Source organism: Scyliorhinus torazame, chromosome 3 (genome assembly GCF_047496885.1).
Source record: "Scyliorhinus torazame isolate Kashiwa2021f chromosome 3, sScyTor2.1, whole genome shotgun sequence".
Classification (NCBI taxonomy): domain Eukaryota; kingdom Metazoa; phylum Chordata; class Chondrichthyes; order Carcharhiniformes; family Scyliorhinidae; genus Scyliorhinus; species Scyliorhinus torazame.
This window is the reverse complement of record NC_092709.1, coordinates 90305421-90322021: the sequence shown is the minus strand read 5'-3', so window position 1 is coordinate 90322021 and position 16601 is coordinate 90305421. Positions and strand designations below refer to the sequence as shown.

At 49.0% G+C, this 16601-nt stretch overlaps 1 protein-coding gene across 5 annotated transcripts in view; it reads right to left on the bottom strand.

Annotated features, from left to right (window-relative positions):
• Positions 1-16601, bottom strand: part of sorcs2 (sortilin-related VPS10 domain containing receptor 2) — a 963142-nt gene that overhangs the window by 272058 nt on the left and 674483 nt on the right. For all 5 annotated transcript variants that reach the window (XM_072495949.1, XM_072495950.1, XM_072495951.1 and 2 more), the window contains exon 5: positions 9551-9624. In XM_072495949.1, the coding sequence (XP_072352050.1) occupies positions 9551-9624 (74 nt within the window). The remainder of the gene's footprint in view (positions 1-9550; positions 9625-16601) is intronic.

The following is a 16601-nucleotide window of genomic DNA, read 5'->3' as shown; positions in this document are numbered from 1 at the left end:
CTCGCAGAAAAATACTTTTCACTGTACCTCGGTACACGTGACAATAAACCAATCCAATCCAATCCAAACCCACTCATTTCTGCTTTGAGGCTAAAAGGTAGGTGGGCAGCCAACCTTCACCAAGGAGGCACGTTTGAAATTTCACCATTCAGGTTTCCCACTTCAGCTCTGGGCAGCATATTTCCCAAGTGCAGGAAAAGTCAGGACTGATGGATTTTGGAGGTAAGTGCCTTTACACCTCCCCATGTCCAGCTGTCTGGATCAAGGTGATGGCCTCAGAAGCTTCTCTGATCAGGCATGTTCCATTCCACCAAATTGCAAAATTCACCCCCATCACCACAACCCCCGATCCACCAGCGACCCAACCACAAGTCCTACCATCTCCCTTTTCTCCCACCACCAGGCCTCAGATCCTGCCCCCCTCACCCTCCTACCACTTGAGGTGATGACCTTCACCTGGGATCTGCAGCTCATCTGATTGGCCTTCCCTTACACCCCGCCCCAATGACACCCCTACCTCCCTTCCCAATTGGTTCTGTCCTCACCTAGTTGCACCACCCCTTTCTCTCCCATGAATGGATCAATCCCCACCTACAATTGATACTCCCCCATCACCACAACAAACTCCCTTCCTCCTAAACAGCTCCCCCCCCTCCCGGTCTCTCCCCTTTCCCCCCTCTCCCTTGTATCCCTCCTTTGTCCCTCTTTCCCCTGTTCCTGTCCCAGTTTGCTCTCCCGTCTCTGTTGAGTGGTCCCCCCCACCTACAGCCTGGCGCCTTCCCCCCTGTTGGGGGCACGCAGCGGCCCTGCTGTGTTGCATGCCCCCAATGCTAGCTTTCCTGCTAGTGCGGTGGCCCCCCCCTCTCGGGAGTTACTGTCTCGCTTCTCCCCTGCCCGGCCTCTGCGGTTTTCTGCCCGCTCTTCCCCTATCCTCCCCTGCACTCCTCTTGCTTGCTCTCCCTTCTCCACTACTCTCATTCCCTCGTGCTGGGGCCTGGCCCTCCCACCTGAAGCGGTCCCTCGGGCAGTGGTTTGTTCTTTGTTCAAGGTGCGCTCGCCGTGACGGGGCGGGGGGTGCTGGGCGTTGCCTCACCCCTCCCCTCCCCCCCCGTCGGCGTGTTGTTGCCCCCTGCCAGGGGCTCCTCATTTCTACCTTCGCTGGTGGTTTTCCAGCCCAAGTTCCTTGACAAACTTGTTTGCTTCGGCAGGGGCTGTAAAGAAGTATTCTCTTTCTTGGTATGTGACCCAGAGTTTCGCTGGGTACAGCATACCAAAACGCACGTAACTCTTGTGAAGAGCTGCTTTCGCTCTATTAAACTCGGCCCGTCTCCTGGCTAGGTCCCCCAATGTCCTCGTAAATTCTAATGGCATGTCCTTCCCATTTGCAGGTTCTGTTTTTCCTCGCCCAGCGTAGGATTGTTTCCCTATCTTGGTACCGGTGCAGTTTAGCTATAACTGCTCTCGGTTGTTCCCCTGCTTTGGGCTTCGGGCGCAGCGACCGGTGTTCTCTGTCCATTTCTGGTGGGCTGGGAAAGGTTTTCTTCCCCACTAAGTTACCCAGCATCTCAGCCACGTATGCCGTGGGGTTTCTACCCTCGATCCCCTCTGGTAAGCCCACTATCCTGACATTTTGCCTCTTCGAGCAGTTTTCCTGGTCGTCCACTCTGCCCTTCAGGATCCCCTGTGTTGTGCCCAGTCTCGCCACCTCCCTCACCAGGGCCCTGATCATGTCGCTCACGTCAGTCGCTGCTTTCTCCAGCTCCTTGGGCATCCAATTTCTCCTCTGCTCTGCCCAGGGCCTGCTGCACCTCCGCCAGGGCCTTGGCCATTGCTGCCTTCACTGCGGCCTCTATGTCTGCCCTAACCTCTGCCTTGTTTACCTGATGTTCCCTCAACGCATCGGCAAAGGCTGCCTTACAGTTCCAGCTCCCCCCTGGCCCCGGGGGAGACTGCACCTGTCTGCCCAGCTCTTTTTGATGCGGCGATACTTCCGTTCTGCCGCTTTGCCCGCTAATTGGCTCGTCTGAACTGGTTCGCCCATTGCCCCGTCTGCCTTTGGTGCCCCTTCTCCCTCTGCTTTGGCTCCCTTCTGGCATTTTCCCCCCCTTTTTTTTCCCTCCCCCCCCCCTCATTTATTTATTTATTTATGTTCTCCCACCCTTCCCTTTTTCTTCTCCACTCCCTTCTCTCCTTTGCCACTTTATTTTTACTCTTTTATAAAATTCTTCTCAGGTGAACTTGTCTTGGGTGAGAACAAGAAAAGTGCAAAAATATATATATATTTTTTTAAAGTTTTAAAAGTTTAAAAGTTCTCTTTTCAGAGTTTTGTTTTTGCAAAAGTTATTTTTTCCTTCCTTTTCCCTCACTCACCCAGGTCGAGAGAGAGAGAAAATGGCTTCTGGTCGGGTGTCCCTCTTTGTTCCTGTCTCGTGGTGGTCGCCGCCATGGAGGGGGGGGGGGGGTCGGTCAGTTCCCGCTTCGTTCCCCGCTGCTCGGTCCGGGCCGCTGTTCGTCGCACCCTGCGCTCTCCTGCTTGGGGGGGGGGGGGGGGGGGGGGGGCGGTCGGTCGCTCCTCCGTTCCTTCCTCCCGGCAGGTTCGGCCCCCGCTTCGGTCCTGGCCGCCGCTTGTCCTGCCCTGTGCTCTGCGCGACTGGTGGTGAATTAACCTGAGGGTCACCGCACCTCAGGCAAGGGGTAAGGCAAGATTGAGAAGGCAGGGCCTTCATGAATAACCTCAACTGGTACGGGAATTGAACCCATGCAGTTGGCTCACTCCACATCATGAACCAGCCAACTGAGCTAACCAACCGCTAAATGAATACTCTTATCTAGTTCATCCTTTGTAAAGAGAAGCACAGTGACTTAAATTGAGACACATGTTTTGAGCAAACAATTGGTTTTACTTGCAGAAATGGATGAAGGAACAATACACAGCTTCCACACAGGGATATATTTTCTCTCCAATCCTCAATATGTAAAGTAACAATGATGTAAATTAGTTTCTCTTTGAATATACCTGCTAACCATGCGCTAGAGAACCAGTCTAGCTTTTATTACACAACATAAAAATGTCCAGCCTTACAGCTGTGCTGACTACCTGAGTGTCTATCTCTGAGAATTGTCATTTGAAGTTTATCAGGTGAAATCTCTGCCCTGTTCAGGTGTCAATCTGCAGCCAATCAAGTGAAGTGCCCTCCATTCAAAGGTTTCAGAAAAAGCTTTCACCACCCTTGGGATAAAGATCTGTCCCTTGATGTGTGACTGACCTCCACAGTTCTGACAGTGTACGTGCCCCATTGTGCAGATTTAATAGAATATTTCAACCAGCACTCCGGTGGGATAAGGCAGCCATCCCCAGCAAGATATCTGGGATTGTAAATAATTCCCACACTCCAGTTAATTGTTTAATTAACACCAGAAACAACCAAAGTATGGGCCAAAATACAATCTCAAACTGATGGATATGTCTAAAATGATTATAACGCGTACTGAAAAATACAAATTAAAAAATTTAATTTTGCCATGGCCATCTAAAACTTCCCAAAAGTAGTTTTGTGATATCTGATCAAAGTTTTAACCATTTGCATATTAATCATTCATATTTAGCATTGTAGATGTGTGGTTACAGCTACCATCTCTCCAGTAGCATCCTGATATCCACAAATTTGAGAAAGAAAATGTCAAATGTCTGAATGAAAATCAGTGACACCCCTCGACTTCCCGCAGCTTTAGAAGTGTTTCTTTACAACCCACTTCCATATCTGGAAAAAGCTACACCTGTGGCACTAGTAAGGGTAATGCTGCTAACCATCTTAATTCAGGTAATCAGAAGAAAGGCACATTAGATCATCTCTTGTTGCAACAACACTGTACAATGCGATGAAAGGAGAAATCCAAACAAAGGAAGTAGAAATGTTAGTTTAGAATAAATCCACTCCGTGAATTTCCTCTGGTGTTCTCCCAAGCCACTGCTGTAGTTTAGATGGAAAGTCAATGGACACTGTTTAAATATTTATCTAGAATTTCTGATGATCTTCTATCGTAGTTATGGTGGCTAATTAGGCAATTCCCCAAAGAGAATTGGCAGCCACAGTCTCTAAATTATCACTTGCCCAAACAAACTCCCAAAGATAAAAAAAATAATCCCATCAGACAGATACATTCAGCTTCATTCCCAAATCAATGTTGGTGTCCATTACTACTCAATAATTTAACTAATTTTAGCTTTCTATAACAGCGCCCATTAGTTCACTGAAGGTAGCAACCACATGGTCAGCTTGAGATGAGCTTTTTAAAAATAGAAATTCTCAAAGTAACAGGGCTCTTATATTATTATAAGCAGAATTTGCATATCACAATGAATGAATGTTGCAGGCAAACCTAACAAAACCCAAATTTAACTCTAGATTCATCATATACAAAACAGATGTATCAGTCGGGGAACAGTGGAAAAGGGCACGGATGGAGAAAAGTTCCGAAATGTGAAAAGGAGAGCTTCTTTAATTAATGTGTTTCTAGTCTAATGAGCATAGTAAGAAGTCTTACAACACCAGGTTAAAGTCCAACAGGGTTTATTTGGAATCACTAGCTTTCATGGCTAGTCTAATGAGGAATGGAGTGCTGCATCTAGTTCCAGGGAATGAATGAATGCATGTGGAGTGTTTGAGTGGGACAACATCTAGGTATAGTGATCATAATAAAATTAGGCTTTAAACTGATGTGGAACAATCAAAGGTAGCAATACCCAGCTGGAAGAGAAACAATTGTAGCAATTTAACACAGATGAACTAGAAATAGAAATTGGCCCCCAAAAAAGAGTAAATGCAGAAAGTCAGGCCTACAAGACAGAAATAGTTGCAACAAAAGAAGGAAAGATAAGGGTAGGGATTCTCCAATTCCGCGCCAGGTCAGAGAATCACCAGCGGGCTGCGCGAATCGCGCCACACCGCCCCGACGCCGGCACGCGATTTGCCGCAGAGCTGAGAATTGCCGCCATTGGCGCCGGCGTGGTTGACGCGGCACCGGTCGCGGGCCGCTCTACGCGGCCGGCCCACCGATTCTCCAGCCCAAATGGGCCGAGCGGCCGTAAGAAAAGAGCCGAGTCCCGCCAGCACTGTTCTAATCTGCTCTAGGCCGGCGGGACCTCGGCATGTAAGGGTCAGGTGGCGGCCTTTGGGGGAGGAGGGGGTGTCTGGCCTTGGTAGCGCCCCGATGTGGCCTGGCCCATGATCGGGGCTCACCGATTGGCGGACCATCCTCTGTGGCTGGGGGTCTCCTTTCCTACGTGACGGCCCCTGTAGTCCTGCACCATGTTGCGTCGGGGCCGGCGCGTTGAAGGAGGCCATTGTGTATGCGCGCGTTCGCGCCCGTGCCACTGCACATGTCCTCGTTGGTGCTGGCACAACTGCGCATGCGCGGATCCCGCGGCGCACAGTTTGCGCCGGGATCTGCAGCTGGAGCGGCGCGAACCGCTCCAGCGCCGTGTTGGCCCCCTAGAGAGGCCAGAATTAGTCGTGGGAGCGGCCCATTCACGCCGTCGTAAAACGCGACGGTGTTTACGGCGGCGTGGACACTCTGTCCCGGGATTTGAGAATCCCGCCCAAGACATCCAAGGCTAGTGCTCCCTGGCGGCCAAAGGAAATGGAGGTTAAAATAAAACAGTAAGAAAGACATTTAAGTTTGTGACCAAATGTCAAGTTCAGAAACCTCTGGTAAAATACAGAGTTTAGCGAAAACTGAAAGTGAATTTAAGAAAGACAAAGAAAGAGCATGAGAAAATATTAACAGTAACATAAATCCATAAATTAGACAACTTATCAAAAGGAAACTGATAGTCAGCAATAGTGAAGCCGATTAAGGACAAATGGGATTATTTTTGTGGAAACTAAAAGCATTACTGAGGCACAGAATGATTAAGCGGATGTAGCCAACATTGCAGAAGAGGCAATAATTAATAATGATGTGGAGATGCCGGCGTTGGACTGGGGTGAGCACAGTACGAAGTCTTACAACACCAGGTTAAAGTCCAACAGGTTTGTTTCGATATCACTAGCTTTCGGAGCGCTGCTCCTTCCTCAGGTAAATGAAGAGGTTTGTTCCAGAAACACATATATAGACAGATTCAAAGATGCCAAACAATGCTAGGAATGCGAGCATTAGCAGGTGATTAAATCTTTACAGATCCAGAGATGGGGTAACCCCAGGTTAAAGAGGTGTGAATTGTCTCAAGCCAGGACAGTTGGTAGGACTTTGCAGGCCAGATGGTGGGGGATGAATGTAATGTGACATGAATCCCAGGTCCCGGTTGAGGCCGCACTCATGTGTGCGGAAATTGGCTATAAGTTTCTGCTCGGCGATTCTGCGTTGTCGCGGGTCCTGAAGGCCGCCTTGGAGAACGCTTACCCGGAGATCAGAGGCTGAATGCCCTTGACTGCTGAAGTGTTCCCCGACTGGAAGGGAACATTCCTGCCTGGTGATTGTTGCGCGATGTCCGTTCATTCGTTGTCGCAGCGTCTGCATGGTCTCGCCAATGTACCACGCTTCGGGACATCCTTTCCTGCAGCGTATGAGGTAGACAACATTGGCCGAGTCGCACGAGTATTTGATGAGCAAACTCGTGCGACTCGGCCACTTTGTAAAACTATAACCTCCTATATTCACTGCATATGACAGGTGTTTTTCAAAATATAGGATCACGTTTAGAGGTTCAGATTCCACCAGAGGCCCTAACAACGATTCATGAGGGTTTTACTTTCATCAGTGAGATGCAATTCATGGGAAGCTCATTTATAATAACCTGACAAAATCTGAGGAAATGATTTGAATGTATTAAGGACCAGTTTTTTAATAATATGGGATCTAAAATCAGTAGATCAAAATGAAAGTATGTTGATGCTTAGATCCTTCAAACTGAATTCACCAGGATCTATACTTTGATATTCAATGACAGGGAATTAAATCATTTCACATCCAAGGTAAGTAAATACATCCCAGGTAATTAAATACATTTTTGGCAGCATTTCTTCAGGGGCCCAGGATATTAATTGACCCTCTCATGTGGACCACACTTATTTCCCTCCATTGTCTGGTATATCTCCTTTCACCTGATTGCTCACAAGCAGCCAGGAGAATCGCAGGCCAAGGCTGAAGAAACTCCCATCCTTGGAGTTCCCTTCACCGAGTGACTTCTACCCCACGTAAGGAATCCTGGGCTCCATTTTTTGATCCACGGTTAAGTCCCGTGACGACAGAGAGGCTGTCACTAAGTCCTGCACCCGCCATCATATCCAGGTGCCATTTTTAAAATGTGTGCAGACATCAATGACTCACTGTCAAAGAAAGAAGATGGACCTGCTTGAAGACACTGAAGCTGGAAGATCCAGCTATGGATCTGCCACCCACTGTTGCATCTTACAGGGTCCACGATTGCTGGAGGCCTCCATGCCAAACTCCGGAGGCAACCCCAGGCATTCGTCAGCTAAGTGCTGATACTGTAAGGGCCCTTCCTGTTGATTCCCTTATTTCCCATTTCTTTTATTTTGCCGTCTTCATTTTGGTTCATGAATGTTTAATGCCTCTAAGTCAATCGGAGGAAGTGAGGAACTCAAATGTTACAAAATAGTACACAGTACTAGCTTTTGAACAGCGGAACTCAGAATGTTTGGCACCCGAGAGAGGTGGAGGGATTGGGTTCGATTGTTTGACTAGTGGCCAATGAATTGGCCAAAAGGCCGTTTTCCAAGCAGCAACAGGTTGGCTGGGTCCTACCCAAGTGGGATGGTTTTCAGAGAACCAAGTAAAGGACAGTCGGGTCCTGAATGCTAGGAGAAGTAGCTGCTTGAGGCTCTCTCTCTCTCTCTCCAGAAAAGCTGAAAGCTACTGTATGTCTGAACCTACATAGAACCTGGATGAATCTACAGTGAAAACCATTACAGACTGAAAGCAGAAACCTCGAGCTGAAAGCTTAAACTGAAGGAAGGTGTGCAAGAAGACAACCATTTAAAACAAAAAATCTTATCCTTTTTACTTTCATCATTATTTTTACACCCCTCTTTTCCCCTCCGTGTTTGTTTGTCTTATGTGTGTGTATGTGTGTATATATAGAGGGTGGGACGAGTTAAAAATGGGGGGTTAGGAATTATCTAATCGTTAACAAGTTGTATTTGCTGAATATTTAATTATAGCTATTATTTATAAAATTATTTTTTGTTTAAATTTACAAAGCTGGTGATTGTAGTTATTGGGCAGCCAAGGACCAAAGACTTCGGGTGTCTTTCATAGAATCATAGAATTTACAGTGCAGGAGGCAGGCCATTCGGCCCACCGAGTCTGTACCAACCCTTGGAAAGAGCACCCTACTTAAGCCCACACCTCCAACCTGTCCCCGTAACCCAATAACACCACCTAACCTTTTGGACACTAAGGGGAAATTCAGCATGGCCAACCCACCTAACCTGCACATCTTTGGACTGTGGGGGGAAACCGGAGCACCCGGAGGAAACCCATGCAGACACGGGGAGTAAGTACAAACCCCACACAGTCACCCGAGGCTGGAATTGAACCCGGGTCCCTGGCGCCTGAGGCAGCTGTGCTAACCGCTGTGCCACCGTGCCACCCTATTTTTCGAAGAATTATTTGTTCATTCCAATTGAGTTGCGATTCTGGGGTCAAGTGGGGCTGGAATTGAATGTGCACTAAACCAGGGGTCGTAACAATATGTCCATGCCATGTTGAGTCTGAAGTGTTCCAGACCAGTGTGATTTGTTGCTGGCAGAACGGGCGTGAAGTGGGCGATTCCAGCCAGGACTTCATCTGCATCCCACCGGTGGGAAGCACATTAGTTTCATGCCAGCCTCTGACAGGAATTGTGAACCACCATGGTCGTCGGGAGATCCCATTGTCATTTTAAGCTGGTTTGAAACTGATTTGTGGATATTCCTCCTCAATGTCGCCCCCTGTCCACCATGAAACCCACCGCAGTGGGGGGTGGGTTGGGCACGGAAAAATTCAGCCCCATTTTGGGAGGAGGCCAAACAGATGGAATGGAAACTGAATGTGGGGCTCATATCCAGGTTCCGACCTATTCATTCTCCTTCTGCCACAAGTTTACTCAATTACCGCAATATCATATGAGAAAATGCTCATATTTTCATAGCCATAAAATTTGTAAAAGTAGGACATTTCAGATGTTAAGTCTGCCCCTTATTTCTTTCCACCCAGTAGGTACAATCACAGACAATAACAGTTGGAAGACTTCTATAACTGCATCCTGTGAGTTAAACAGAAGTGCTTTTGCATCTCTTGCTTTGAAGTTCAATGACACCAGGCTACCTTACAGTTTAGCAGAATAACGTATTCATTATCTATTACAAAACTTGTTCGAAAATGTTAAATGGAAATAAAATGTCAGTACTCAGGAGCAAAGAAACACATTACTTCCATCAGAGTGATCAGATATATCTATTGGGTGCCAGGTTTCAGGATATTCATTGTCTTCGCACAAAGATGAAATAAATGATATTTCCATCCAAATAAAAAATGTTATTCTCACCAATAAAATCGTTCCTTTGTCACTCGTTCCTGCAGTAACTCCCATTTCTTTCCAAGGTCAGTCGAAAAATATAGCTGGGAAAAAAGAATGGATTTAATTTATCCAATTTCAGTGCAATAGCAGCATAATGACACATACTGTAGATTACATATTGATCCCTGACATTAATATGTCCTTTGGCACCTGAGAACTCCTCCTTGTCATCATGTTTCACCTTTAGCTTGAGTCTTTAATCCACTTGCTGATTTTGTAGACAGGCAATGCTCATGGAAGGCAGTGAGGGCTTCTTATCACATGTGGAGGAACATCTGGTGTTATCACTGATCTGCTGTGCATTCCACAGTGCCATTGCCAAAGTTAAAATCAGGGGCGAAATTCTCCTACCCGCCCCGCCACATTTCTGCGCTGACCGGCCGGCGGGAGTCTCCGTAACGCCGGCCGGTCAATGGGGTTTCCCATTGTGGGGCAGCCCCACGCCGTCGGGAAACCCCCGGGCGCCGGCAGAACGGAGACTCCCGCCGGCGGAGAATGACGCCCCATAAGAGCAAACAGCACCGATGGTGGAAAATCAGGGCTTATTTTGCAATTGTGAATACAGAGAGACTGCACTGTCGGAAATCACACTATTTTTCATGATGCAAATCCTGTGAATGTCACTCCTCACTGGGTGGGGAATTACCCAGAATGGTCATCACTGAATTTTCATTTCCAGCCCTTCCAATTTCGTACAAGATATCCTTGATGCCAGTTCTTTATCCTCTGATTGCATCTTGCAACTTAATCCTTCAAATGCCGCAAATGGATTTTGGTACTTTCAGTCCCGAATGAATGCTTCAGATTAAGTTGGCTTCTCAAAAATGGACATGATGAAGTGAAAGACAATTTTTAATATTTTCACTCATCTGTTTAAACTGGATAATAATGAATAATAATAAATAATTTTTTTTAAAATAGAAAATGGAGGTAAACCTTTTATCAAATGTCAGTTCAAAATTAATCTGGCAAACAAAATGGAGGTAAACCTTTTATCAAATATCAGTTCAAAGTTTTTGAGGCAGCTTAAGAGAAGTGCTTTCACTTTTCTGCGCTTGTAGAAAAGGGTCACCCAGCTCCAAAAATAATTATATTCTTGGCAAAAGAGCTGAATTGCAGATGTGTGATGAGGTGACAATGACTTCAATTCAAGACAGTGTTTGACCCATTGTGGCATCAATGAGCCCCAGCAAAATTGGAGTTGATGGAATTAGGGGAGAAACTGCCACTGGTTAGAGTGATATTGAGTACAAAGGAAGATGGTTGTGGTTGTTGCAGCCCAGGATTTCAGTCCTGGAACATTGCTGTTGGAGTTCCTCAGGCTAGTATTCCAGGCCAAACTGTCATAAGCTGCTTCAATAACCTTCCTTCCATCATAGGCTCAAGAGGTGGGGGTGTTCGCTGATGACTGAACAATGTTCAGCATCATTCACAACTCCTCAGATACTGAAGCAGTTCATGTCCACATGCAGAAAGACTTGGTCAACATTTAAGCTTGAACATTTAAGAGGCAAGCATCATTCATGACAGTGCAATCAGAAAAGGCCAGGAAATGTGGATGCGTGAAAATAAATCGCTGAGCAAACAGGGACTCCTGGATTCAACAAGTGCCACAAATACATTGTGTTTGTCAATGTTACTGTATATGACTCCTTAGTGGGCAAATTGGATGGGAACTTGACAGCTGTTGGACGTAATGCGGAAAGGATGCCATTGTTATGCAAACCTACTTCTCTACATGCAGACAATAAGGAATGTGATGTCGGCTGGCTCTACGCATCAGCAGAAGCCCATAAAACTATTTTCCAGCACCACTTAAATCTACCCCGTGCTTCTTAAAGGGGAGGTGAGTTGTGGTCTGTGCTGCGAGTCTTGTGGGAGCTGAACAGGCCTTAGGTCAAATCATCACAATCCCATCACTCACCGACCTGCAATCAGTTTAAAATCATGATTCATACTTAACAATCAAGTGATTCACCTTACCCTTGCACTTCTCACTGTTGCAAGCTTCACACCTAAAGCTCACAGCTTGCACCATTAACCCATGATGGCTACAACAAACAAACATATTGGGCAAGATTTTCACAGAGTCAGGTAGACTGTGGGTCTTTAGGATTGTGTTTTACAACTGACATCTGGGAGAAAATGCCGACATTGAGGAAATGCTGCCAGAAGAAGTTGATAGACCAGACAATTGATAAGCTGAGCAAATTGTTCACTACCTTCACCATTCTGTAAGAAACCTGCAGGACTCAGTTGAGTGAGTCTGAAGATTCATGATGGAACGCTGCAAAATCTTGTCAGGCGGGACCAATTCCAGAACTTCTGGATTCATTTCCACCTTCTCCAGCTTTTGTCTGCATAGGATAGGACTGATGCAAGTCGTGAGCCTGCATTCTGCAGCCCCAACCTGGCCACCGCCATTGTTCTGATAAACATTTCCCAGCCCTCCACAAATTTATTTTCCTTTTTAAATTTATAGTACCCAATTGTTTTTTTCCAATTAAGGGGCAAATTTAGCATGGCCAATCCACATACCCTGCACATCTTTGGTTGTGGGGGTGAGACCCATGCAGACACTGGGAGAATGTGCAAACTCCACACGGACAATGACCCGGGGTCGGAGTCGAACCCAGGTCCTCAGCACCGTGAAGCAGCAGTGCTAACCACTGCACCAACGTGCTGCCCCAGTCCTCCACAATTTATTTGGAATTGGACTAGCTAGTCCAGGGACTCATGATACCTGGTTGCTCAGAGCTGTCGGGAACAGTCTAACTTAAGAAACCAAGTTCAAATGGTCTTATCCATGCTCCCCGTGCCAAGCCACACACCCAAATGGCCCTTCATACTTTCCATGCCAAACTATGCCACTCCACCCATCCAATGGCCCTCACCAATGCCACGCTATTGAACTTATAAGGCCATTCATCCAGTATACACTTTGTACAGAACCAATGAACCCTATTGTAATACTGGCATATGTAGAAAAGCTTTAAAAAATATATATATATTTATTAAAGTTTTTTAACACCATTTTTCTCCCTTAAAAACAATAACCACCCCCCCCCCCACCCCACCCCCCCCGTAACAAAAAAAAACGAGAAATCGCGCAGAGCAAGATATATACATGTCAAAATGATATATTTACACAGCTTTGTACACTGGCCGTCACCCGTACGTGCCAGTTTCCCCAACCCTTCATGTTATCTCTTGCTCATCCACCCTCCCAGGCAGTCCCCCCTCTCCCCCGCCCATCCCAGGACGTCCCCCCGCCCCCCCCAAGTTTGCTGCTGCTGCTGGCCGACCTTCCTCTAACGCTCCGCGAGATAGTCTAGGAACGGTTGCCACCGCCTGTAAAATCCCTGCGCAGACCCTCTCAAGGCGAACTTAATCCTCTCCAACTTTATGAACCCAGCCATATCATTTATCCAGGCCTCCAGGTTGGGGGGCTTCGCCTCCTTCCACATTAGCAAGATCCTTCGCCGGGCTACTAGGGACGCAAAGGCCAGAATGCCGGCCTCTTTCGCCTCCTGCACTCCCGGTTCGTCCACTACTACAAATATTGCTAGCCCCCAGCTTGGCTTGACCAGGACTTTCACCACCTGAGATATTGCTCCCGCCACTCCTTTCCAGAACCCCTCCAGTGCCGGGCATGACCAAAATATATGGACATGGTTCGCCGGGCTCCCTGAGCACCTTCCACATCTGTCCTCTACCCCAAAGAACCTACTGAACCTCGCCCCCGTCAAGTGCGCTCTGTGGACCACCTTAAATTGTATCAGGCTGAGCCTGGCACATGAGGAAGAGGAATTAACCCTACCTAGGGCATCAGCCCACAGACTTTCCTCGATCTCCTCCCCCAGCTTCTCCTCCCATTTACCCTTCAACTCTTCTACCAGCGCTTCCCCCTCTTCTTTCAACTCCTGGTGTATTTCCGACACCTTGCCCTCCCCGACCCATACACCCGAGATCACCCTATCTTGAACTTCTTGTGCCGGGAGCAACGGGAATTCCCTCACCTGTCGCCTCACAAAAGCCCTCACCTGCATATATCTAAAGGCATTTCCCGGGGGTAACTCGAACTTCTCCTCCAGTGCCCCTAGGCTCGCAAACGTCCCGTCGATGAATAGGTCCCCCATTCTTCCAATCCCTGCCCTGGAACCCCCCGTCCATCTTCCCCGGGACAAACCGGTGGTTACCCCTGATCGGGGACCACACCGATGCTCCCATTGCACCCCGGTGCCGTCTCCACTGGCCCCAGATCCTTAGCGTTGCCGCCACCACCGGGCTCGTGGTATACTTTGTCGGCGAGAGCGGCAGCAGTGCCGTCACCAACGCCCCCAGGCTCGTTCCTTTTCAGGACGCCATCTCCATCCTCTTCCATGCCGCCCCCTCTCCCTCCATAACCCACTTGCGGATCATCGCCACATTTGCTGCCCAGTAGTAGCTCCCCGGGTTTGGCAGCGCCAACCCTCCTCGGTCCCTACTGCGTTCCAGGAACCCTCTCCTTACTCTCGGGGTCTTATTCGCCCACACAAACCCCATAATACTCCTGCCTACTCTCTGAAAAAAGGCCATAGTGATCACGATGGGAGGGCACTGAAACACAAACAGGAACCTCGGAAGGACCACCATTTTGACCGACTGCACTCTACCCGCCAGCGAGAGCGGTAACATGTCCCATCTTTTGAGATCCTCCTTCATTTGCTCCACCAACCTCGTCAGAATCAGTTTATGTAGGGTCCCCCAACTCCTGGCTATCTGGATCCCCAGATACCGAAAGCTCCCCTCCGCCCTCTTCAGCGGTAGGTCCCCTATCCCTCTTTCTTGGTCCCCCGCCTGTAATACAAAGAGCTCACTCTTCCCTACATTGAGCTTGTAGCCCGAAAACTCCCCAAACTCCCTTAGAGTCTGCATGACCTCCACCATCCCCTCATTGGATCTGCCACGTACAGCAACAGATCATCCGCATACAGCGACACCCGATGCTCTTCTCCCCCTCGGACCACCCCCTTCCATTTATTAGACTCCCTCAATGACATGGCCAATGGTTTGATTGCCAATGCGAACAACAGGGGGGACAGGGGGCACCCCTGCCTCGTCCCTCGGTACAGTCGAAAGTACTCCGACCTCCGTCGGTTCGTCACTACACTTGCCATCGGGGGTCTGTAAAGGAGCTTAACCCAATTGATAAACCCTACCCCAAACCGAAACCTGCGCAGCACCTCCCAGAGGTACTCCCACTCTACTCAGTCAAAGGCCTTCTCCGCGTCCATAGCTGCCATTATCTCCGCCTCTCCCTCCTCCGATGGCATCATTTACCGCCTGCCCATTACAAATACCGTCTGGTCCTCGTGGATTACCCCCGGGACACAGTCCTCGATCCTCGTGGCCAGCACTTTTGCCAGCAACTTTGCATCCACATTGAGGAGCGAGATCGGCCTGTACGATCCACATTGCAGTGGGTCCTTGTCCCGCTTTAGGATCAAATAAATTGTCGCTTCCGACATTGTCGGGGGCAGGGTCCCCTCCTCTCTTGCCTCATTAAAGGTCCTCACCAGTAGCGGGGCCAACAGGTCTGCGTACTTCCTGTAGAACTCCACCGGGAATCCGCCCGGTCCCGGGGCCTTCCCCGCCTGCATGCTCCCCAACCCCTTGCTCAGCTCCTCCAACCCAATTGGTGCCCCCAAACCAGCCACCTCTTCCTCCTCCACCCTCGGGAATCTCAGCTGACCTAGGAATCGTCTCATCCCCTCTTCCCCCGCTGGGGGCTGGGATCTGTACAGCTCTTCATAAAAGGCCTTGAATACCTCATTTATTTTCGTCGCACTCCGAACCGTGGCTCCCCTTCCATCTTTGACCCCCCCTATTTCCCTCGCTGCCATCCTCTTACGGAGCTGGTGTGCCAGCATCTGACTAGCCTTTTCCCCATACTCATAGGTCGCCCCCTGCGCTTTCCTCCACTGTGCCTCCGCCTTCCCTGTGGTCAACAGGTCAAACTCCGTCTGGAGCCGTCGTCTTTCCCCAAGTAATCTTTCCTCCGGGGCCTCTGCGTATCTCCTGTCCACTCTCAAAATCTCCCCCACTAAACTCTCCCTTTCCATGCCCCCTGTCATCTCCCTGTGAGCCCTAATGGAAGTTAGCTCTCCCCTGATCACCGCCTTCAACGCCTCCCATACCACCCCCACCTGCACCTCCCCGTTATCGTTGGCCTCCAAGTACCTTTCGAAACACCCCCTCACCTTCCCACACACACCTCGTCCGCCAGCAGTCCCACATCCAGCTGCCACAACGGGCATTGGTCCCTTTCCTCTCCCTGCTCCAGTTCCACCCAGTGTGGGGCATGGTCCGAAATGGCTATAGCCGAATACTCCGTCCCCTCCACCCTCGGGATGAGCGCCCTACCCAGAACAAAGAAATCTATCCGGGAGTAGGCTTTGTGAACATGGGAGAAGAAAGAAAATTCCCTGGCCTGCGGCCTTGCAAACCGCCATGGGTCCACTCCCCCCATCTGATCCATAAACCCCCAAGTACCTTGGCCGCCGCCGACCTCTTTCCAGTCCTTGATTTGGAGCGGTCTAGTGCTGGATCCAACACTGTATTGAAGTCCCCTCCCATTATCAGGCCTCCTATCTCCAGGTCCGGAATGTGCCCCAACATGCGCTTCATGAATCCTGCATCATCCCAGTTCGGGGCATATAAGTTTACCAACACCACCCACATCCCTTGCAGCCTACCGCTCACCATTACATATCGCCCTCCATTGTCCGCTACAATAGTCTTGGCCTCAAATGACACCCGCTTTCCCACCAATATTGCCACCCCTCTCTGCTTCGCGTCCAGTCCAGAGTGGAATACCTGTCCTACCCATCCCTTTCTTAACCTGACCTGGTCCGCCACCTTCAGGTGTGTCTCTTGGAGCATGGCCACGTCCGCCTTCAGTCCCTTTAAGTGCGCGAACACTCCAGCCCTCTTCACCGGCCCATTCAGGCCCCTCACATTCCACATTATCAGCCGG